Genomic DNA, 24,593 nt, shown 5'->3' on the forward strand with positions numbered 1-24,593 from the left:
TAAAATGGGGGTATTGATAGAAAGAAAGTTATTAAAATGAGCAATATCCAAGTTTTTCCAATTCCTAGTTAGTTTTGTAACATTATCATATGTCGTGTGAGAAAGTTGCAAAGCCACAAGCCTGAAACCCACCAAGAAATGATCAGTCCAGCACAGAGGAGTAGCTGCAGGACATTCAAGATTAGATAAATTGAAAAAATAGGGTCTAGTAGATGGCCGACTTTATGGGTGGGACCAGCGTTGTGAAGCAAAATGTTCATAGCTGCCAAGTCTGAGATAAAGGTATTGCTAATAGTACAGGCTGGATCCTCCAGATGGAGATTACATCTCCCTGAATAGAGAAATTCGCCGTACTAAAGTGGAAGGGAATAACTAAATCTGGGAAGGTTGTAGCCCACGGGCCAGATGGCCCAGGGGGGCGATACACCAATATCCCTGAAAAAGTCAAATGAGGGGTTAAAGTCAATTTGAACACTGCTGCTTCACAGCCAGGGATCAGTAGACCATCACACTTACAGCTATATGGGCAGGGAATGTTTAACTGATAAATAAAATGGAATTAGTAGACACCATCGGTAATGCTACATGTGATGTCATAAATGTTACTTACTTATAATCCATCCGGCACTCTTCTTTATTATTATCACTCAAGTTTTTCTCTTCACTTTGTTTGCGTGCTCCTCCCACCTAGTGTGTTGTCTGAAAACACTGTTCTGAATACTTTGGTTAGGGGAAAGCGGTGTTACCGCTTTCAAAGGTGGTGTGCACTGTAATGCAAAGACCTGAGGGGTCTTACTCCATTATATTCTTTTTCAATGAAGATTTCTCCAAATTAAAGTGGTTTCAAATCATAATCTTTGTTTATTGATTTTTTCATTCTTATTTATTCTTCAAAACTTTCTTTTGATGATTCTCACATCAACATAATTCAAGAACTGAAGTGGTACATCCTCGAGGCAGGCCGCGCGCCTCAAAAACTCCACAAGCGAGGGGCATTGAAGACCCCTGAGGAAGGGTCTAATATGACCCAAAATGCATTGGGAGGATATAAAATGTGAATTATGTTGATGTGAGAATCATCAAAAGAAAGTTTTGAAGAATAAATAAGAATGAAAAAATCAATAAACAAAGATTATGATTTGAAACCACTTTAATTTGGAGAAATCTTCATTGAAAAAGAATATAATGGAGTAAGACCCCTCAGGTCTTTGCATTACAGTGCACACCACCTTTGAAAGCGGTAACACCGCTTTCCCCTAACCAAAAGATGTCATAAATGTTGTCATTTGCCATATCACCTGTGATGTCCTTTTTGAGTCTATGGCAGATGTGGAAGTTCAGGCAGCCCACATACCTTCAATGGGGTATGTCAATAGTTTTTAATGTAAGTACAAGTGATTTCTTTGGTGAATATATGTACATAATACATTTCTGTAGAAAACCCGGGAGCTAAATATATTCATCTGGCTTCCTGTAGCAGGTTTCTAGGTGGCATGATTTAGTCAGGCCCCATCCTTAATACCCACCTCTGAGTAAACACATAACAGATAATACAGATATTGCACTTTAACCCGTTCCGCGCTCATGACAAACTCAGCTCGTCATGAGTTACACCGCTCGTACGCTCACGACGAGCTGAGCTCGTCATGTAACGCGGCTTTTAAAAAAACGCAGCGCGCAGAGGGAAACCCGCTAGCGCGCATGCGGTTAAGAAAGTGACAATACTTGTTCTAGATGCACAGCTACAAAAGGTTCATACCTGAAATCTGTAGGGTGACTCATCTGCTCTCAAAACCAGGGTCCTAGGGTCCTTTAAAGGGTAGATGTAGCCATACTTGACAATCAGATTTCCAAGGTGCACTGATTCTAGAACATAATAAAAACAAAATGTTTGTCAAATGTAGCAAACACCAGGGGAAAAAATAGGAAGCACTTTTGATTAAATCTTTCCCTCTCCCAATCTGACATATCCTTTGGGACTGTATTATAACATATTATTTCATATTAAAATGAGATTGCAATAAACATAGAACCAACCTCTTAATATTCTGACACATCTAATTCTCTTTATTTTTTTCAGGTCCAACTACAAGCAGTTTTAGGCATCATTTTGACCTCAGACTATCTTTATTCTAAGAAGCACATTAAGAAGCGCAGTGAGATTGTGTGCTTTTAGTCTGCCATCTTCAACCTTTGATTTTTATGCATTTCCCATACTATGCTATTACTAGGATCTGCCACTCATCAAACCCAAAGTGATTTTGAGGTACATGGTCCAAGTTATGTTACCATTAAGTTTTGGTGATGGGGATAAAGTAGTGATTTCTTAAGACGACAAACATAAAATGACTGATAGCTTCTAATTGCAAGCCATTGTGTATTCTTCGATGCATTTATGATATTTTAATTGCTTATGTATGGCGAGTTTCGTATAAGAAGTGTTTGCTCTTTGGATGCCACGGCCAGTTATAATGTCACTGTACTTTTCACTAAATGCCCATGTGCCTTGTTTTACTGTGCTGCCATGATAGCAGTAATGGGTTTGTAGCTTTTTGTATACACAGAGTAACCACTTTAATGCAAATAGGCTTTCTTGGCTCTTTGTGAAAAGTATCTACTATGAATTAGTTTTTTGTGTGTGTCTTTAACTTCACCACTTACAACACTAGCATCGTCTTCTGGCTCGTTTTTATAACAATGTTCTTTGAGTGTACAGCTTAACTTCCCTAATGCAGTCAGGCCAGATATGGGCTTCTGTATGAAAGTACCTTTTTTGGACTTAGTTAGACCCCAATCTTTGCCTGGAAACTGATGCCGTTTTGTCTGGAAGTGCACAGGGTCCCTTCCAACCAGGTCCCCTGTGCCAAATCTCCTTCCCTAAACTGTACCTGTTGTTTCCATGATTGACACCCCCATAGCTCACATGTAAGTCCCTAGTAAAAGGTACCCCTGGTACCAAGGACCTTGTGTTTGAAGAGGGTCCCTAAGGGCTGCAGCACGAGTTGTGCCAGCCTATGGAACCCATCACCAAGCATATGCACAATGCCACTGCAGCCTGCGTGTCTTGGTGCAGGCAAACCTGAAGAGCCAACATTGCCCACATTCTTGTGTGGAAATAAATGATCATCGTCAGGCCCCCAGACAAAATGCACAGCCACATGAATAAATGAATCCAAAGTCTTTAACTAGTTTAGCACATTTTGATCTTCTTTTAATCACCAGTTTCTCCATTTGTTTATCTCAAAGGGGCATATTTTCAAGCCCCTATTGCCACGGAAAAGTCACTCTTTCTGATGTTCATGTGGCGATAGGGGCTTCGCCGTATTCACAAGATGTTCAGCAAATAAACAGAGCTTAACGCGGCCTTGTGAGTAAGGCCCCCTTTCATGTTACACTTAGCATAAAAGGGGTGGGAAATGGGTGTTGCGGTAGGCGTTCCGCTGCAACACTCATTGATTTTGACACTGTCCCATACTTATGAGGGTGGCATAAATATGGGCCAGTGCCAAAATTAACATGGCAAAATGAGGAGAAATTGCCTATTTTCATTTTGTGCTTGCTGTTTCTATGTGTGCTGCATTGTGCATTGCACATAAACAATATTTCCTAGCAACGCAGGCACCCTTGCACAATGATGCAAGAGTGCCTGTGTTGGTGCTAGGCAGCTACATTTAGTGCCAGCGCTAAGGTAAATGCAGAGGTGCACTGTATTCTTGTGAATATGGCGCATACCTGTGTTTGGAAACTGTCGGAACACAGCTTTAGCCACCTTGACTCAACACTGAGTTCCGACAGTTTCCTTCTAAATATGACCCAAAGTTTTCATGATTCTTCAATTCAATTCACAGCATGCATGGAACAGTGAAAATATCCCCATAAACACTACAATTCCCAACATGCCTCAGGTCACCCACCCACTTTGCATGGATCTTGTGCTCAGAAATTCATTATATATAAAATACAGTGCACCTGAATTTGACTTAAAGCCCTACTCAAATACAAAAACAAAATGTACCTGACACACTAGCAATGGGACATCAGTTTACAAAACATATAGAACAGCAAAAATGAATTAAAATTATATCTAATACAAGTCCATGAAGACTGCCATGATGGTGTTCTCTGTCTTTCAATCCATGAACGAAACTCACCTCCAATGCTGCTGACTTCTTTTTAATCAAGTTTTCAATCAAAGGTTCATCTTTCCTCTGTTCAATCACTAAACTCCTCAAATTGGTGCAATATAACCCGTGGATGAAACAACATTATAAGCAAACCAAGAATGGTAGAATGCACTCATGATTGATAACGGTGTTAAGGTATGCATTCTTGATGCGCACTCCGCCTGTGCACGTTTTCCAAACATGGAAGAAACAGAGACTAGTCAGACAAAATGAATAAATGAATCCAAAGTCCTTAACTAGTTCATAATTTTTTTTAATCTTCTTTTAATCAAAACTTTCTTCATATGTTTTCATGATTCTTTAATTCATCTTACACATGGTTTTCAACATTGTCTTTCCTGACCTTTTGCAGCAGTACCAGAGAGTTCAAAATTCCGGATGTCACTGTATCTAAAAATGTACCCAATGCATTTCAGGTTGATTACCTTCTTCAGGGGTAACTACAATACAATATATTATAAAGAAAACCATCAGCACAATCAAAATACCATGAGCTTGACTAAAGAAAAATAATAAAACTACAAACCCTACTAGCATACCTGTGTGTCATATCCATAGACACTGCGTGAGATATAAGTAAGACAGCCCTCTAGCAGGCCTTAGCCCTAAGGCAGGATGCAATACATCTCCTGTAAGGACATATCTGAATGAGCATATATGCTCCTGCAATATCCTTATTGATTCCTGGATATTGTAAGTGGCCAAGCTGGACATCTTTCATTACGAGTTCCCCAGCTCCATGATGGCTTCAGTGAAATATGGGATGTACGTTTTGTGAAAGACAAGCCAGAGAAAGACCTTGCAACTTAGTATATTTTTTTATTTTATATGGATCTATTCCTTGTAGCATCTTAATCTTCTATTTAACACTTTTTTTGCATTTTGTCATAAACAATTCGCAATATGGCAATAGATTTATGTCAAAAACTGCAAATACTGCTACAATCCCACTTAGATACAGGACCTTGTGCATGGCTCTCTTGAACTTCTTCAGCTATTACTTCTTCCACATTCCTAGGAACCATTTTTTCTTTTGGAATGGGAGAACCATCTTCCATCTCATAGCATCGACCACTAGTATCAACTGCATGAACTAATGTGTTCTGTTGAAAATAACTTTCTTCATTAAAGAAAGGTTCAGGACTAAAAGTATGCTTCCATTCAACAGTCTAAATTTTACAAAAGTTACTTCGTTTAACCAGTTTTTTCTTTTGCTCTTCTCTTTCATAAACACCATTGTTTTATCCAATGTTCTCATTCTCTTCAATGTTAATATAAATCATTTTCGTTTCAATTCAAAAGCACTAACTACTACATTTTCGTATATGCTGCTGATCTTTTATATGTTTTTCAATCATTTAATTAATTTTAAATTACTCTACTCTTAAACATTTTTACTCGTATCTCCTTATATTATTTTTTGCCTTCTTATTTGTGTTGTTTTCCCCTAAACAAATGTTTTTTACCATTACAATTCTTCTTTAACTTCTCTTTGTTGTAAAAATGTTCTTTTGCTTTCATTATTATAGTACTTTTCTTTAAGTAGTTTTCTTTGTTCTGTTCTCTTTTAATTTTTCTTGCCATCTTCAATTTGTGATCCAAATAAAATACATTTTTTTAAAACAAAGAATAGTTTCAAAAGTTTGTTACATCAATTGACACTTTTAAATAAATTACATATCAATATTCATTATAACCACTAAGTAATTACTTACAATTACATCATTATTCTTTTCATAACAAATAAAGAAAGTGAAGTGCAGAAATAAGCAAGAGAAATACACAAAGAAGCAATACAGGTGCAGAAAGAAGAGAGTGAGGTACAGAAAGAGGAAAGAGGTCTATAGAAAGAGGCAAGAGAGGTGCAGAAAGAAGGAAAGAGGTGTAGTAAAAGGAAAGAGAGGTGCAGAAAGGGACATGAGAAGTGCAGAAAGGAGCAAGAGAGATACATAAATTGGCAAAAGAGGTACAGAAAGAGGTAAGGGGGTACAGAAAGAGACAGAAGAGGTGCACAAAGAGGCAAGGGAGGTGCAGAAAGAGGCGGGAGCAGAACAGAAAGAGGCAAAAAAGGTGCACAAACAGGCAACAGAGATGCACAAAGATTGAAGAAGGGTGCACAAATAGAGAAGAGGACTGTAGAAAGAAGCAACAGAAGTGCAGATAAGGTAAGAGTGGTATAGAACGCAGTAAGGGAGGTGCAGAAAGAGACAATAGAAATGCACAAAGAAGCAATACAGGTACAGAAAGAAGAGAGTGGGGTACAGAAAGAGGTAAAAGATCTGTATAAAGAGGCAAGAGAGGTACAGAAAGGGACAAGAGACGTGTAGAGAGAAGCAAGGGAGGTACAGACATTGGCAAAAGAGGTCCAGAAGGAGGTAAGGGAGGTGCAGAAAGAGAGAGGAGATGTACACAAAGAGGCAAGGGAGGTGCAGAAAGAGGCAAGAGTGGTACAGAGAGAGGCAAAACAGGAGCACAAACAGGCAACAGAGATGCACAAAGCTTGAAGAAGGGTGGACAAATAGGGAAGAGGAGTGCAGAAAGGAGCACCAGAGATACAGAAAAGGTAAGAGTGGTATAGAAAGTGGTAAGGGAGGTGCAGAAAGAGACAATAGAGATGCACAAAGAAGCAATACATGTACAGAAAGAAGAGAGTGAGGTACAGAAAGAGGCAAGAGATCTGTACAAAGAGGCAAGAGAGGTGCAGAAAGGGGCACAAGACATATAGAAAGAAGCAAGAGAGGTACAGCAATTGGCAAAAGAGGTACAGAAAGAGGTAAAGGAGGTGCAGAAAGAGACAGGGGAGCTGCACAAAGAGGCAAGGGTGGTGCAGAAACAGGCAAGAGTAGTACAGAAACAGGCAAAACAGGAGCACATACATGCAACAGAGATACACAAAGCTTCAAGAAAGGTGCACATGTAGGGAAGAAGAGAGCAGAAAGGAGCAACAGAGGTGCAGAAAAGGTAAGAGTGGTACAAAAAGAGGTAAGGTAGGTACAGAAAGAGACAAGAGAGGTATATAACGTGGAACGTGGCAAGAGAGGTACATAGAGAGGCAATAGGGATACACGAAGAGGCAAGAGAGATGCACATACAGGCAACAGAGATGCACAAAGAGTGAAGAAGGTTGAAAAAGAGGGAAGAGGAGTGCAGAAAGAAAAAACAAAGGTGAAGAAAAGGGCAAGAGAAGTAAACAGTGCACAACAGGCAACAAAGATGCTCAAAGAATGAAGAAGGGTGCAAAAGGAGTGAAGAGGAGAGCAGAAAGAAGCAATAGAGGTGCAGAAAAAGGCAAAAGAGGTGTAGAAAGAGGTAAAGAGGTACAGTAAAAGTCAAGAGAGGTGCAGAAATAGGTAAGGGAGGTACAGAAAGAGACAAGAGCGGTACAGAAAGAGGCTAGAGGGGTGCAAAAAGACTCAAGAGAGGTGCACAAACAGGCAACAGAGGTGCAGAGAGAGGGAACAAGGGTGCAGAAAGAGGCAAGAGGAGTGAAGAAAGAAGCGACAGAGGGGAAGAAAGAACCAACAGAACTGCACACAAAAGCAACAGAGTTGCACAAAGAGACAAGGCAAGTACAGAAAGAACCAAGAGAACTCCAGATATTTAAGGCACCAATCCTTCCCATGTAAGTAGTAAGTAAGTAAAATATCTTTATTCGATTGTTTACATATAACAATCATAAAAGTACATTTCATAGACACTTAAACACACAATAAAAGATTATAAGAAGAGTGATATCACATGGACATGAACACAAGCGGAATTACAAAGTTATACTTAAAAAAGATAAAAATACAATCAGTAGCAAAATTGATTAACCTTCCATACTTTTTCTGTATTTTAGTGCTAGTTTTAAAAAGCTGCATACAAACATAGTACATTTACTATTTAACATTTGGAGGTAATAAAGTGCTGGTCTGATTTGTACAAAGTGCAACTGTTTAAGTAAAGGTTTTAAAAACAGGTTACGGGGGACTGTATAATACTGACAGAAAAATAAAAAGTGTGCCAGATCTTGCGGAGACTTATTGTCGCAGCCGCAAGCTGGCAACACTTGTCCTCTATGTGCCCCACTTGGTACAGCTAACAAAAGATGGATCATATCGAATCGAAACCTTGTTAACAAAAAGCGATCGTATCCGGACAAAGGCCAAGCTAGGTAGGGTTCCATATGTGGACACGTTTTTGTGAGAGCATGCAGTCTCACGCTATTTTTCTTATACTCGCTCTCCTCCCTCGCCAAGTGCCTGGATAACATAAAGGTATTCTTCACGTATGTTACATCAGTTTTAGTTATTGTCTCAGGGGCTAGAAAAAGATCCGGCCGACCTAGTTCAAGGAGACATCTTCTGACGCATTTTATCCATGGGATCTTAAGCCTCCCTTCCCACTCTAGTGCCTCTTGCAAGATGTTTCTAGTGAGGGGTATATTTATGTTTAGCCAGCTATTTAGCCAGCATAACAAGGGATTCACAGCTAGCCTATCACTTAGATAGGGCATACCAAGTTCCTCGTGAACGGAAAAGTTTGCCGTACCCCTAGGTAGCCTTAAGACTTGCTTTAAAAAATTATTCTCAGTGACCTCAAGGGCATCTAAGGATTCAGACCCCCATATTTCACTCCCGTAGCACGCGACTGCAGTGCTTTTGGCTTGGTATAGCTTCAAAACAGCAGCCACCGGGCTGTTACCCATTTTCTTTGTAAAGTCTACTATTGCTGCATTTGCGCGCACTACCTCACCCTTTTTCTTTTGAATTGCTGGTGCCCATGTTAATTTGTGGTCGAAAAGGACACCAAGATACGAAAAGGTCTTGGTTGTCGGTATTTTTTCGCCATTTACAAAGTGGGGGTATATTTTTTGGGGAATTAAACCTGTCATCATTGTAAAGGATTTCGAATTGTTGATGCTCAGGCCTCGGGAGTTCATAAATGTGAAAAAAGAGTCTAACAAGGTTTGAAGACCGATCGCCGTTCTGGAAATTAGGACGGCGTCGTCCGCGTATAGCAGGACGGGCACGCCCTTCCTTCCTATATATGGATAGTCTGTACCAGTTTTTAGTAGGTGCTCCTCCAGTTCATTGATATAAAGATTAAAAAGAAACGGGGCTAGGATGCACCCCTGCCTAACACCCCGATTTATCCTAAAATCCCTGGTTACTTTCATATCTTGGGTATAACGGACGTTTGCTCTTGTGTCCGAGTGGAGATCAGCTAGGAAATTAACAAGGTTTTGCTCCACTCCCATTTTTTGCAGGACCTCCCAGAGCCTGCCTCTGTCCACGCAGTCAAAGGCGGACGATAAATCCATAAAGGCCATATAAATGGTCCCTTTTCTTGCTATGGTATATTTGCCATTTATTAAGTACAGGTTCAGACATTGGGTTATCGTAGAATGACCTGGTCTGAACCCGTATTGTATTGGCGACAGTATGTTGTTTTCGTTGGCCCATGCTATCAGCCTATTTAAAATGATACCCCCCACCACCTTGGCAACTGAATTAATCAGCGATATAGGTCTGTAACATGTTGCACTACTACGGTCCCCCTTCTTGAATACAGGCACCATGGTCGAGGACCCCCAAGATTTTGGGCAGCCAATTGAGATTCCGGCATTTATTACTGCAGTAAGAACTGGGGCCCATAAATGAGTATTTGATTTGAATAAATCGGGAGGAATGCCATCAGGACCAGGTGCTTTATTGCTAGTTAAACCCTGAATCCCCTTTTCTACCTCCCCTACTGTAAAACACAACAGTTCTTCATCAGAAGTTTTAAAAACAAAGTCCGCTTGTGGCTCGTCACTTTTACAGATTGTACTATAATGTGATAAGCACTCTTCCTCGGGTATGTTAGTCCCAAGCGTAGGATTGCTGGGGTGATCAAACAAAGGCTTGTTTATGATGCTCCAAAACTTGGAACTATTACCCAGGATTGCGGGGTCGCACAGAGATTCCCAAATGCCTGCTTTCACTTCTTTTTTCCGAGCTGCCAGGGCTGTCTTATATTTAGTTCTCAAAATCTTTATAAGAACAGGATCTCTTGGGATAGCCTTAAGTGTTTTTTTTAAATTTCGTCCGGCCTTTGAGCATGCTTGATCAAACCATCTTGGTTGGTGTTCATAGTGACCCTTCGTTGGTATGGTAACAATTGTCCAATTCTGTCAACCACAACGGAGAAGGCAATCAAGGTCGCTTCTGGCAAGGTGGTGGGAGAGACACAAAGGCCTAATTCTTGACCACAGCTGATATTGATTGAGCTGTACAGAGAGTCACTATTGACCTTTGACCATTTCAGACGTCGATTTCCGTTTATTGGTTTTAGAGAGCCACAATCAGTCCGTGGCTTCCGGTGTTCAAAGATACTTCCTCCGATTTGAATGGAAAGAGGATTGTGGTCACTGAAGATACTTGTTTGAATTTCAAAATCGGTGACTAAATCGACAAGATCTCTCGAGAGAAGAATGTGGTCTATGTAAGAACCGTTTCCAGAGCCTTTAAACGTGGGGACATCAAAGATGTAAGAATCCTCCGACATGGACATTGCAACAGTTAAGTTCCTGTCATCGATTAAGTTATTGACGTAAGTGCCACGCGACGAATGGTCAAAATGGAAGCCAGACCTGTTGTTACAGCCAAAGAGGCCAATAGGTGACATTTCAGGATTGCCACATGGATGCGCATTAAAATCTCCAGCAATAAGGGTGCTTCGAGGCAGACTTGCCGCTTTGGCTTTTAAAAAGTTGTATAGATGAAGGATGTTACACTCCCTGTTTGGAAGTACAGCATTATAAAAGTTAATGAGGGTGAGTGCCCTTTTACCACTCCTAAGCACCAGGGCTTGGATATGTCTGTTGTCAGATGCTCTATTTGAAACCTGGCAGATGAGTGAGAGGCTGATGTAAATTGCCAGGCCCCCCTTTGATCTTCCACTGTTCGACGGGGCTGCCGGTTGGAAAAAACTTTGAAAGCCCTCAATATGTACTTTTGCATCTTCCAGCCATGTTTCTTGGAAACACAGAACGGTATAGTTTTTTATATATGCCATCCATATTGGGTCATTAACCTTGGCAGCCAGACCAGCTATATTCCAGGATAAAAGTTTTATAATGCGTGGTGGTGTGTGACCTAGACCTGCTACCTGGGCCTTGTTTATGGGTAGAGGTATCGCTTGATCCCCTCGATCAGTCGTTATGTCTGCTTGCATTTCGTTGCTGGTAGATAAAAGTTTTGCGTCACTAGGGACTGTGCATTGAACTTGACTGGAAGGATGTGAGAGACTGCGCCCATTTAGAATCAGCATGCTCTCAGATTGGTGTACTGAGGGAACTGCCCTAGGTGTTTCACCTGCCTCTTGAATAGAGATATGTGTACACTCTAAGGTAGTGCTCAGTATTTTATGGGAAAATGCTTCCCTAATTGATGACTCAAGAGGGGTAGAATGGGAGGGCGAAGGTACGATTTGTCAGTCAATCTCATCCAGATAATCTGGAGCATAAAGAGCGTCAAATCTGTTTGAGATGGGAACCCCGTATTGCATATTTAGATGATGTGGGTATGAGTAGTGCTGCTGTTGTGGACGAGGTAAAAACTCCCTTCTCTCTTGTTGTCTTATGTGATAGCTATTTAGCCTACTCGGCCTTGGGGGTTCCTGTCTATAGTTAGTGAAGTCCATTAAGGTGGTTGGGCCATAGGGCCATATGGTTTCCCTAAGTTGATAATCAGCTATTGGCTCGAGCAACCCCCCCTGACCATAGGTTAGCTGTGATTGTGTTATATTTTGGCTAGGGTTATTTGAGGGGTAAAAATAGCTCAAGTCCATAGTGCGGATCAGACTGTTCGTCACACCGCTTTTCCAGCTGCTAATAAAACTAGCTGCACGACTGTCACCGAGGGTTACCACAATACAATCACCCTCAGTCGATTTAAATCTGGTTCCCACCCAGTCTACCCTTCTCACATGTGAAATATGACCATTTATATGTTTGGGAATCGGTCTATGGGTTGTCAGCCAGTGGCTCACCTTGTTTTTTAATTCCACTTGGGATTCTGCCCTCTCGCCTGCTAGTTTAGGTACTCCAATCATAACGATGGTATACGGGCTGGATTCAGGTGGAAGATTTACGTGGAGTGGTCTTTTAGCTACCACCGGTTTTAACAATTTATCACCTATTTGATTTGTAGGTATTCTCTGGTTAGATGTTTTAATTTGTCTCATTGGTTCTATATGAGTTGGTACTAGTTTGACCGGAGAGCTCTCGGCGGCCCATTCACATTCCTCAGTTTCCGTGTCAGGTAAGGTTTGGGCATTACTCAAAGTGGCAGCCACTATGTGGGGTGGATTGACTCCTCCGTCTAAGATTATTACAGGTTTAGTAGGAGGGTTTTTTTCCTGACAAGTTGGCAAGTTTTGTTTGTTGACAGTGTTATATGTGGTTTTCTTTGCCCGTGCGTTTTTATTGCTGGTTAAAACGAGGGAGCTACTAGCTGGTATAAAAGTAGAGGTTGATTGTGGTGCATTCAATATTTTGAGCAAGGTGGAAGATGCATCATTTTGAGCCCTTTCAAATTTCCCTAATGCCTTCTCGATGTTTATAACTCTCTCACTAATAGGCAACAAGAGGGACTTAATTAGGGTTTCTAGATCACCCAGGAGTAATTTATTATTTATCATTGTGTGATCTGGCTGATCTGTGTGATGTATAGGCATGTTTGTAGGGACTGTCTGCTCTTTACTCAAGAGCGGACCTGGATCTTGACTGGTTATAAATGGACATGGAGTCGCTGTTTTGGAAGCAAGTTTAGCCAGTCTAAATGTAGACCAGATGTCCTTGGCTGAGGTATGTTGTTTAGCCTTAAGCCGAGACATTTTTTTGACTAAAGATGTTTTTTTTTTACTTCGTGTTCCAAGACATCTAGTTGTGTTTTTTATCACATGACTTATTCCGGGGGCAGGTTTTGTTGTTATGGATGTTAAATCACCCGTGGAAGGGGCCCCTGGTTCTAGATGGGCTATGGGCGACAAACATGTGTTGATGCCATTTTCGCTAAGCAGCATAAGACTATTGTCCCTGCTATTGCCTGTAGAAGGTATAGACAGAGCTGTTGGTGTGTTGTCTCTTGTTTGGGGACTAGGGAGCCCTGTAAATGACAACATTAGAATGGACTCTTGAGAGTTCATTGTATTGTCCAGTGTGTTGACGTTTTCGGTAGTATGTAAAGAGAGGTCCGGAAAACACAGGTCTGGAGTTAGTGAAAGGCGTCTTTCTGAGTCCTGGATGGCATCCGCCACTACATTGATCATTTTCTGTAGCATTAGATCTATGGCAGTTATTGTGGGAAGAGGGGTATTGGAGACATCTTTTATTCTGGTTGCAGATCTTTTGGCCACAGGGGTATTTCTAGTTTTATACATCTTGACCTGGTTTTTTAAGTCTAGCAGTAATAATAATTTACCCCTTGAGTGTAGACTGGGATAGAAGAGGTACCAAGGATCACCTTGGCTAGGTAATACGATGCAAAATATCAGGGGGGTAGCCCGCCCCGTCCTCCTCGGACCCCTGAGGGCCACAGAGGGCCCGCCCTTTGCCCGGGCTTAGCCCCGGGCGCTCCCGCGCGCTCCCGCGACGCGGGGGTGACGCTGCCTTTATGCGCCGCCTGGCGCGATGGGATCGGCGTCTGGCGCCGCAAAGCCAGTTGGGGATGGTAGTTTGTGAGCCTCCTCCACTCGGCGGCCGCTTTTCGTCAGTAGTTGCGGCAGCGGGGGGGTACACTGCAGGCAAGCACCAAAAGATTGTGGCAGGGTCTCTGTTCAATTTTTACCCTCGCTCGTTCAGGCTCCTGGATTTTTAGTTCTATTCGCGTCACCCGCTCTGCCGGGGTGACGCTGCCTTTATGCGCCGCCTGGCGCGATGGGATCGGCGTCTGGCGCCGCAAAGCCAGTTGGGGATGGTAGTTTGTGAGCCTCCTCCACTCGGCGGCCGCTTTTCGTCAGTAGTTGCGGCAGCGGGAGGGGTACACTGCAGGCAAGCACCAAAAGATTGTGGCAGGGTCTCTGTTCAATTTTTACCCTCGCTCGTTCAGGCTCCTGGATTTTTAGTTCTATTCGCGTCACCCATGTCATTATTGTAAGTCACACCACACTCCTGCAAGCATGCATGCGTGTATCTATGCCTTTTGCTTGTGGTACATGTACAATTAGACACATACCTCAGTCACAAGAGCACGCAGACCTTTAAACTTGACAGACTTTACTTCTCATTTCAAACAGACACATAATTGTATGCGGCATACTTCAAGTGTACCTTTCCAGAGACTCATTCAAAGTACTCTAATCACTAATCCCTCTACCAACATGTCTTAAAGTTCACCTTTCTTTTCTGCCTTCATTTTTCACCGGCTGCTCAGAATGTTAAATCTGCCAAATGTGAAACAGCAATCCTTCCCATGTTACTGTTGTAAGTTGCACCATATTACTGAAACCATGCAGGCATGTGTCTGTGCCTTTTACTAGTGGTGTCATGCATAAAAGAAACATACAAATAGTTGTACACTTATGTTTCACACGTCCAGCATCTTCACATGCATAACACGTGTGAGAATACATATACAAGTAGAAATATACAGCAAACATCAATGGTACCTTTCCGGAGAATCCTACAAAGTACCCTAATCAATAATACCTCTTCTAACATGTCTTAAAGCTCACTTTTCTTTTGCAGCTTCAGTTTTCACCAACTCATGAGAATGTTGAGTCTACCAAATTGTAAAACATCAATCCATGCCGTCACTGTTGTAAGTCTTACCATAGTCCTAAAACCATGCATGTATGTGTCTGTGCCTTTAGCTAGTGGTGTCATACAGAAAAAGAAACATGCATATTGTTATATACCTGTGTTTCAAATGTCTAACATCTTCACATGCATAACACATGTGAGAATACATATACAAGTACAGACATACCTCAGTCACAAGTCCACGCAAACTGTTAAACTTGACTGCTCTTCCCATTTGAAGCAGACACCAACAATTTATGGCATACTTCAAGTGTATTTTTGCAGAGACTCTCGCAATGTACCCTAATCACTAATCCCTTCCGTCAACATGTGTTAAACCCCACTTTTCTGCTGCAGCTTAATTTTTCACTAACTGCTCACAATGTTAGATTGGCCAAATTTAAATAAGCAATCCTTACCCTGTCACTGTTATAAGTCTAACCATATTTCTGAACGTATGCATGCCTATGTCTGTGTCTTTTGCTAGTGACATGATATATAAAAAAAACAAAGAAATACTTGAATATCTGTATTTTAGAGGGTACACTCTCTAAATTTATGTAGAAGAAAGTGTATGTATTACTTTCTGATCATAAACAGGGAATATGGGTATAGAGTTATATAGACCCGGATGTAGTTTAATACATCTGTGAATATGGATTAAATATCAGGTTTCTCTACTACTATCATTAAAAACTCAGGTAGCACACATATTACTATGCAGAACCTATTTCAATCTTCTTTTCCGTACAATAAAACAAACTACAATAAACTTTTGTATATTTGGTAACATATTTAAAACATCACACTTCTCTAATACTTTGCAAACTTTATAAATAATGCTTTTCAAAGTTAAAAATATCACTACAAAGGCTGAAGCACTACTACACAATACATAACACACCTTACAAATGTGCAACTCACCTCTTAAATAGTATTGCAGAATATGAAAAATCAGACACTCGTAAAAGATTTTCTTTCCCACCCAAAAAATGTGGTGCACCACTCTCAACAAGGTAAAACCAGTAATGGCAAACTTTCCTTCTCTTTCTGCACACAAATGAATGTAAGTAACAAATCAAAATGCTTCCATCATTATTTCAAATTTTGAAACCATTTCTATTGGTTAGACATAATTACCCTTTATTAGCCTCTTATAAAAGTGCTTAAACTGGTTCTGTGATTTACTAGTGTCGTGACTCCATCGCAGTGCCATAGTGTAGTGCCACGATTGAGCCACAAACCCTTACGGTAGTTCAAAAACCTATTTCCAATAATACTAGTATTATTTTTGTAATAACACGCCACTTCTAAACATGGTCTGATTTGGCAAAACTTATTTTAGTACCATATGACTTATATATAAGTTAGCATTTCATATTTTAAAACCATTTAAGTTTCAACTCTTCCCCAGTCCGTAATATCTTAGTTTCCATAGTAACACTTTCTGCAACATTCAACTGTACCAGAAGGTCACATGTTCACCATATTGTGAGGTTCAGCACACTAGCTTACAAATGCAAATAGCAGGTGTGGTTGACTTTTGCAAAATATCACCTTATCCTATCTCATGTACCTTTCAAACATTTTTCAATAACCAATCCTGAACATGCTTGTTCAGGAAAGTAACATGTATCCTATTTTTAAGTACACAATGTTTATGACCAACCAATCGGTTATCTGCTTTTTCTAAAACAGCACCAACTCCACCATTTTAGAAACTTCTCATTCCACCAACTGACTTACTCATCTACAGACTTATTTTGATTCTTTCCACACATCCCTTCAAAAAGCTGACAGTATGGATTGAAGGGCAGAGCTATGTTTTCTGGGGCAAAAGGTATACTGAACACAAAGACCTAGGTTTGAAAATTGTGGATTTTAAATGGTTTGCACAGAGTGGATTAAGGTGGCACAAATTGATGGCTTTGGTTAAAACCTTTTTGCATCTCCAATCCCCTGACCTCATGATTGTTCACTGTGGTGGCAATGACCTAGGCATATTGACTGGGGTAGGGCTGGAAATCCTAATGAAGGATACCTTTGCACAACAGTTGCTTTTACCTCAAACTGTCTTTGTATACCCTAACATATGCCGAAGACAGAAATGGAAGTGGCCAAATAAATTATGTTCACAGATTGAGACGGCTAGGAAAAATGTCAATAAAGCTGTTTCTGCTTACCTCAGAGACTAAAGGATGGGCTCCATCTATAACATTGGGCAGAGGATGTAGCCTTACGGCTAGAGCGGTCAACCTCAAAGCTAGGAAACCGGGTTCGTTTCTCGGCAAACGACGCTCAACATCCTGTGATTCTGGGCAAATCACGTAATCTCCCTGTGCCTAACAAAAATGAATGTGTCCATCTGTGACAAAACTGGTGCTCATGTAAAGCGCTCTGATACCAGATATCTTTGGGTCTAATTTGCGCTACATAGAACTTTAAAAAAACCAAAACAACAATCTACCTTTTGATATGCATAACATCTACAGAAGTGATGGAGTTCACTTCACAGATTAAGGGAACTGAGTATTTCTCAACAACCTTAAGCTGTGTATCCGCTCTTAAATGTAGCTCCAGTCATAATGAACACAACAGATCTTGTTAGAGACACCCTATAACCCAACAGTGACATTTATTTTTATTTTTAAATATATACTCTTTATAAATATTTTTTAGATTCACGAACCTGTCGTGGATCCCCAAACAAAAGCTTGAATTCAATGTATTACTATGCATTTTACTTTTTAGGTTTAACTTTTAATTAATATTTTTATATATTATTTCTAACTATGAATTTTAATGTGATTGTAACTTTAACCTCTTCGCTGCTTCTGTCGGCCAACAGCCGTCACAATAACTACCTCCATAGTGCTGCGCATGTCCGTTGGCCGACGCGGCCCCGCCCACCTAATTAAATCGCTGCACTGCGGCGGAATTCGCACCGCGGTTAATCTCACAAGCTATATAAAAAAGTTCACAACTGCAACACTAGCTTCTATACTATTCAATTATTTATTTATAGTGGATCCGTGAATCCACCGCAATGTTACACTGGCAGGCTGCGCTGAGTGCTACGTCAGGGTCGCAACTCCTACCATGAGAGAAAACAAAAAATGTAATGCCCCCCCACTTCCATAGGCTGATTTCGGCCCGAAAGACCCCATCCCTGGGGCCAAAAGAAAGGGGTAGGGGGACTCCGCAGGACCCGTACCCGGGCAATTCTGGGCCCTGGGGACCTATCCCCAGGGGCTTGGACCCACATTGGTGACCGGGGGAGCTCCAATGCCCCAGTGGTCCCTACCAGCACCCTGTCTCCTGCGTGAGCAGGTATTGCTTTTGGGCATAGGGAGCTGCTAACATGCAGCTCTTTTTGCACAAACGTAATTCTGCTTCACCTCATGGAAGCGAGAGCAGTTTTTCTACTCTTGCATCCATGAAGCGAAATAGAAGTTGCTTTGGCAAGGCGGGAGCAGTGCTCATGCCATGCTATAGTAAGCTGCAATGTTTCGGGGGTGGGCACCCCGGGTCATTCTGCAGCCGGATCTGTGGGGGTGGCAGTCCCCATGGCGATGGAGGGCTCCTGGAGGGGGTCCACATGGGCCCCCTCTTTTCTTGTAGATAGCCCAGTGGAAGTGGTGGTCCCTAGGGCCAGGGGTCCACTACGTACCCCTGCATTTTAATTAATGTGTGCCCCGGGGAGGTGGTGGTACGGGGCAGTGTGGGTAGCTTGAGCCCCCCTACACTTCAATTTTATTGATAGCCCCAGGGAGGTGGTGGTCCCCGGGGTTGTGGGAGGCACCATGTCACCCAATCTTAATTATTGAAGCACTGGGGAGGTGGCGGTCCCCGGGGCTGCATGGTGGAGGGCATGAGCCTTGGGGGGTGGTGGTCCTTGGGCTGCTGGGGGGCCATGTGCCCCCAGCATTTATTGAATATCAACCCAGGGAGGTGGTGGTCCCCGGGGCAGACGGAGCCCCCATGGTGTCTTTGCTTCAAATTGCGGCATTGCCCCCAGGACCTGGCCCACCCGGGATTTTAAAGAAAATGAAGCGCAGAAGACTGTGCTACATTTTTTTTAAATTTTATGCCTGATTCATGGACCCTGCATGATTCCCACCCAAACATTTTTTTATGCTTTTTTGGCCCTGGGGGATCCCTGTGAGACCCCCTGAGCAGGCCTAGGGGGTCAAGGGGTTTCTACCCTGCCCCCTTTTCTTGGTTTTTCACCTTTTTTCTTTTGACTCCGTTCAAACAAGTCACAAGATGGCTGCCAACACTTCCTGTTTTGAAGTGTTGGGCTGTCATTCACATTGCAAGATTCAAGATCAGGAGGGTTCGCAGATCCTCTGAATCCCCAGTTGTATACCTGGAAATATTTAATTTCCTCAAAACCTACCAAATGGATTTACACCATTTAACAAAAAGAGTGCACTCTGGACCAAGAGCTACCTTCCTCCCAAATTTGTTTTAATTCCGTTCAGCAGTTTGGGCTGTAGTTTCGTCAACAGTTTCTTATGGAAATTAACATGGAGAAAATGCATTTTGGGACTCCCTTTTTTCTCTGCCCTGTTTGATGAATGAATCAGAAAAGGGGGTGGTGATGAACAGAGTGCCTGAATTAAGCAGACCACTCTTACCCAGTCCAAAGATCAGGGCTTGATCCATCACTGTTTTTTAGCTCACTGCACCATCCCAGCTCAGAACTTGGCTATATGCAAATTAGTCTGTTCCTGTCCCAGTGCATGATGGGAACAGGGCAAACCAAACTACCAAGCCAATTCTTGTACTGGGAAGGAAACAAGTTTCCGGGGACCGGTTTCTGCCATTTCAGGCGTCGTCGGCCCGGCTTGCTTGAATCCTGATGGTGCAATGAGCAAGGGAATCACATCTGAGTATACCCTTCCACGCTTATGGTGGACAAAATGATTCAGAAAAGGGGGTGGTGATGAACAGAGTGCCTGAATTAAGCAGACCACTCTTACCCAGTCCAAAAGATCAGGGCTTGATCCATCACCGTTTTTTAGCTCACTGCACCATCCCAGCTCAGAACTTGGCTATATGCAAATTAGTCTGTTCCTGTCCCAGTGCATGATGGGAACAGGGCAAACCAAACTACCAAGCCAATTCTTGTACTGGGAAGGAAACAAGCTTCCGGGGACCGGTTTCTGCCATTTCAGGCGTCGTCGGCCCGGCTTGCTTGAATCCTGATGGTGCAATGAGCAAGGGACTCACATCTGAGTATACCCTTCCACGCTTATGGTGGACAAAATGATTCAGAAAAGGGGGTTGTGATGAACAGAGTGCCTGAATTAAGCAGACCACTCTTACCCAGTCCAAAGATCAGGGCTTGATCCATCACCGTTTTTTAGCTCACTGCACCATCCCAGCTCAGAACTTGGCTATATGCAAATTAGTCTGTTCCTGTCCCAGTGCATGATGGGAACAGGGCAAACCAAACTACCAAGCCAATTCTTGTACTGGGAAAGAAACAATCTTCCAGGGACCGGTTTCTGCCATTTCAGGCGTCGTCGGCCCGGCTTGCTTGAATCCTGATGGTGCAATGAGCAAGGGACTCACATCTGAGTATACCCTTCCACGCTTATGGTGGACAAAATGATTCAGAAAAGGGGGTGGTGATGAACAGAGTGCCTGAATTAAGCAGACCACTCTTACCCAGTCCAAAGATCAGGGCTTGATCCATCACCGTTTTTTAGCTCACTGCACCATCCCAGCTCAGAACTTGGCTATATGCAAATTAGTCTGTTCCTGTCCCAGTGCATGATGGGAACAGGGCAAACCAAACTACCAAGCCAATTCTTGTACTGGGAAGGAAACAAGCTTCCGGGAACCGGTTTCTGCCATTTCAGGCGTTGTCGGCCCGGCTTGCTTGAATCCTGATGGTGCAATGAGCAAGTGACTCACATCTGAGTATACCCTTCCACGCTTATGGTGGACAAAATGATTCAGAAAAGGGGGTGGTGATGAACAGAGTGCCTGAATTAAGCAGACCACTCTTACCCAGTCCAAAGATCAGGGCTTGATCCATCACCGTTTTTTAGCTCACTGCACCATCCCAGCTCAGAACTTGGCTATATGCAAATTAGTCTGTTCCTGTCCCAGTGCATGATGGGAACAGGGCAAACCAAACTACCAAGCCAATTCTTGTACTGGGAAGGAAACAAGCTTCCGGGGACCGGTTTCTGCCATTTCAGGCATCGTCGTCCCGGCTTGCTTGAATCCTGATGGTGCAATGAGCAAGGGACTCACATCTGAATATACCCTTCCACGCTTATGGTGGACAAAATGATTCAGAAAAGGGGGTGGTGATGAACAGAGTGCCTGAATTAAGCAGACCACTCTTACCCAGTCCAAAGATCAGGGCTTGATCCATCACCGTTTTTTAGCTCACTGCACCATCACAGATCAGAACTTGGCTATATGCAAATTAGTCTGTTCCTGTCCCAGTGCATGATGGGAACAGGGCAAACCAAACTACCAAGCCAATTCTTGTACTGGGAAGGAAACAAGCTTCCGGGGACCAGTTTCTGCCATTTCAGGCGTCGTCGGCCCGGCTTGCTTAAATCCTGATGGTGCAATGAGCAAGGGACTCACATCTGAGTATACCCTTCCACGCTTATGGTGGACAAAATGATTCAGAAAAGGGGGTGGTGATGAACAGAGTGCCTGAATTAAGCAGACCACTCTTACCCAGTCCAAAGATCAGGGCTTGATCCATCACCGTTTTTTAGCTCACTGCACCATCCCAGCTCAGAACTTGGCTATATGCAAATTAGTCTGTTCCTGTCCCAGTGCATGATGGGAACAGGGCAAACCAAACTACCAAGCCAATTCTTGTACTGGGAAGGGAACAAGCTTCCGGGGACCGGTTTCTGCCATTTCAGGCGTCGTCGGCCCGGCTTGCTTGAATCCTGATGGTGCAATGAGCAAGGGACTCACATCTGAGTATACCCTTCCACGCTTATGGTGGACAAAATGATTCAGAAAAGGGGGTGGTGATGAACAGAGTGCCTGAATTAAGCAGACCACTCTTACCAAGTCCAAAGATCAGGGCTTGATCCATCACAGTTTTTTAGCTCACTGCACCATCCCAGCTCAGAACTTGGCTATATGCAAATTAGTCCTTTCCAGTGAAGAATTGGCTTGGTAGTTTGGTCTGCCCTGTTCCCATGATGCACTGGGCCAGGGACAGACTAATTTGCATATAGCCAGGTTCTGAACTGGGATGGTGCAGTGAGCTAAAAAACGGTGATGGATCAAGCCCTGATCTGTTGACTGGGTAGGAGTGTTCTGATTAACTCAGATACTCAGTCCATCACCACCCCCTTTTTGAAATTATTTTGGCCACCATGAGTGTGGAAGGGTATGCTCAGACATGAGTCCCTTGCTCACTGCACCATCAGGATTCAAGCAAGCCGGGCCGAAGACGGCTGTAATGCCAGAAACGGGTCCCCGGAAGCTTGTTTCCTTTCCAGTGAAGAATTGGCTTGGTAGTTTGGTCTGCCCTGTTCCCATGATGCACTGGGCCAGGGACAGACTAATTTGCATATAACCAGGTTCTGAGCTGGGATGGGGCAGTGAGCTAAATAACGGTGATGGATCAAGCCCTGATCTTTGGACTGGGTAAGAGTGGTCTGCTTAATTCAGACACTCTGTTCATCACCACCCCCTTTTCTGAATCGTTTTTGGCCACTATAGCTGTGGCAGGGTATACTCAGACATGAGTCCCTTGCTCACTGCTCCATCAGGATTCAAGCAAGCCGGGCCGACGAGGCTGAAATGCCAGAAACCGGTCCCCGGTAGCTTGTCTCCTTTCTGGTGAAGAATTGGCTTGGTAGTTTGGTCTGCCCTGTTCCCATGATGCACTGGGCCAGGGACAGACTAATTTGCATATAGCCAGGTTCTGAGCTGGGATGGGGCAGTGAGCTAAATAAGGGTGATGGATCAAGCCCTGATCTTTGGACTGGGTAAGAGTGGTCTGCTTAATTCAGACACTCTGTTCATCACCACCCCCTTTTCTGAATCGTTTTTGGCCACTATAGGTGTGGCAGGGTATACTCAGACATGAGTCCCTTGCTCACTGCTCCATCAGGATTCAAGCAAGCCGGGCCGATGAGGCTGAAATGCCAGAAACCGGTCCCCGGTAGCTTGTCTCCTTTCTGGTGAAGAATTGGCTTGGTAGTTTGGTCTGCCCTGTTCCCACGATGCACTGGGCCAGGGACAGACTAATTTGCATATAGCCAGGTTCTGAGCTGGGATGGGGCAGTGAGCTAAATAACGGTGATGGATCAAGCCCTGATCTTTGGACTGGGTAAGAGTGGTCTGCTTAATTCAGACACTCTGTTCATCACCACCCCCTTTTCTGAATTGTTTGATGAATGAAGCCAAAACTTTCAAGACAGGAGCTTACCTGAGCATGCCATTAGTTTTGAAAATGTTGTGAAGATTTGTCAAACGGCGCAAAAGATACTGGCAAAAGAAGAAACGCTTTTTTGAACAGAAACAAGGTCCTAATTATAACTACCTACTAGGTAATATTATATATATATATATTTCTTTTGTAAGGCTTATTCCGGAGTTGGACTTGAGTCTGGCCATTCATTGCTGTGATTGTTTTCTCAGGTATATTGTACTTGTAAACCTCTGGATGATATTAATTTGTTTACAGCCTTTTGCCAATATATTTTGTGGCATAATTATTTATTTTGGATTGACACGATTTTGACATCTTCCTGTTTTAATTTCATATTTATCTTTATTTTCATACATGATGTTTGATGTCTGATGTGCAACGCGTTTTTTGCAATCATGATTTTGCAATTGTTCTGATTTCATTACAATGTGCTTATTCATTTACTGTTCCAACATGTCTGCCGTTTTACTTTACTTTTGGTCCCAGTCCACTTTCGATGTCCATACCTTCATGTTGTACTTCTATTTATTTTGTATGCACGATCATTTGCACTAACGTGTGCAAGGCCTTTGTCAGGCCGAAACATGTAGTTTGTGTTAATAAACACCCTTGGACTCGGCGTACGGTGTTCTGTGTTGGACTCTGAGAGCGTGTTGGACATCTTTGAACTTTTGTTTTATATATATATATATATATATATATATATATATATATATATATATATATATATACATACATATGCGTGTGTGCATGTGTGTGTGTGTGTATATATATTTAGTTATTTATTGCTCAAAACGTTTGTCATTGAACCATCTTTACCGTTTTCAAAGTATTCATTTCAAGTGATGTAATATGCAGCCACCAGTGCCTGAGGTAGATCAAGTTTGGTGTTTAATAGTCTTTTTACCATACACTCTACCTATCATGTGACACCTGAGCACAGGATTGGCCTATGGGTGTTTAAATTTGTTGGGTTGTAATACACTGACGTTTAGTGATCAAGGCGACGGTGCTCGCCAAAATGCGACTTGTCTGTTGAGCACATGCAGTTCACTTAAAAATTAAAATAAAAAAATACCTGCAACTTGGAAATTAAGGAAGTGTCCGTTTCTCCGTTCGTGATGGAATGCTGCTGGGAGCTTAACGTGATATATATATATATATATACACACGAAGGCTGAAGGAATAAGGCTTCTTTATTTAAAAG

At 42.6% G+C, this 24,593-nt stretch overlaps 1 protein-coding gene across 2 annotated transcripts in view; it reads right to left on the reverse strand.

Moving 5' to 3' along the window:
- Positions 1 to 24,593, reverse strand: part of RGS11 (regulator of G protein signaling 11) — a 2,073,835-nt gene that overhangs the window by 1,612,097 nt on the left and 437,145 nt on the right. For both annotated transcript variants that reach the window (XM_078664273.1, XM_078664274.1), the window contains exon 4: positions 1,760 to 1,866. In XM_078664273.1, coding sequence (XP_078520399.1) covers positions 1,760 to 1,866 — 107 coding nt within the window. The remainder of the gene's footprint in view (positions 1 to 1,759; positions 1,867 to 24,593) is intronic.

This window comes from Lissotriton helveticus, chromosome 10 (assembly GCF_964261635.1).
Source record: "Lissotriton helveticus chromosome 10, aLisHel1.1, whole genome shotgun sequence".
Taxonomy (NCBI): domain Eukaryota; kingdom Metazoa; phylum Chordata; class Amphibia; order Caudata; family Salamandridae; genus Lissotriton; species Lissotriton helveticus.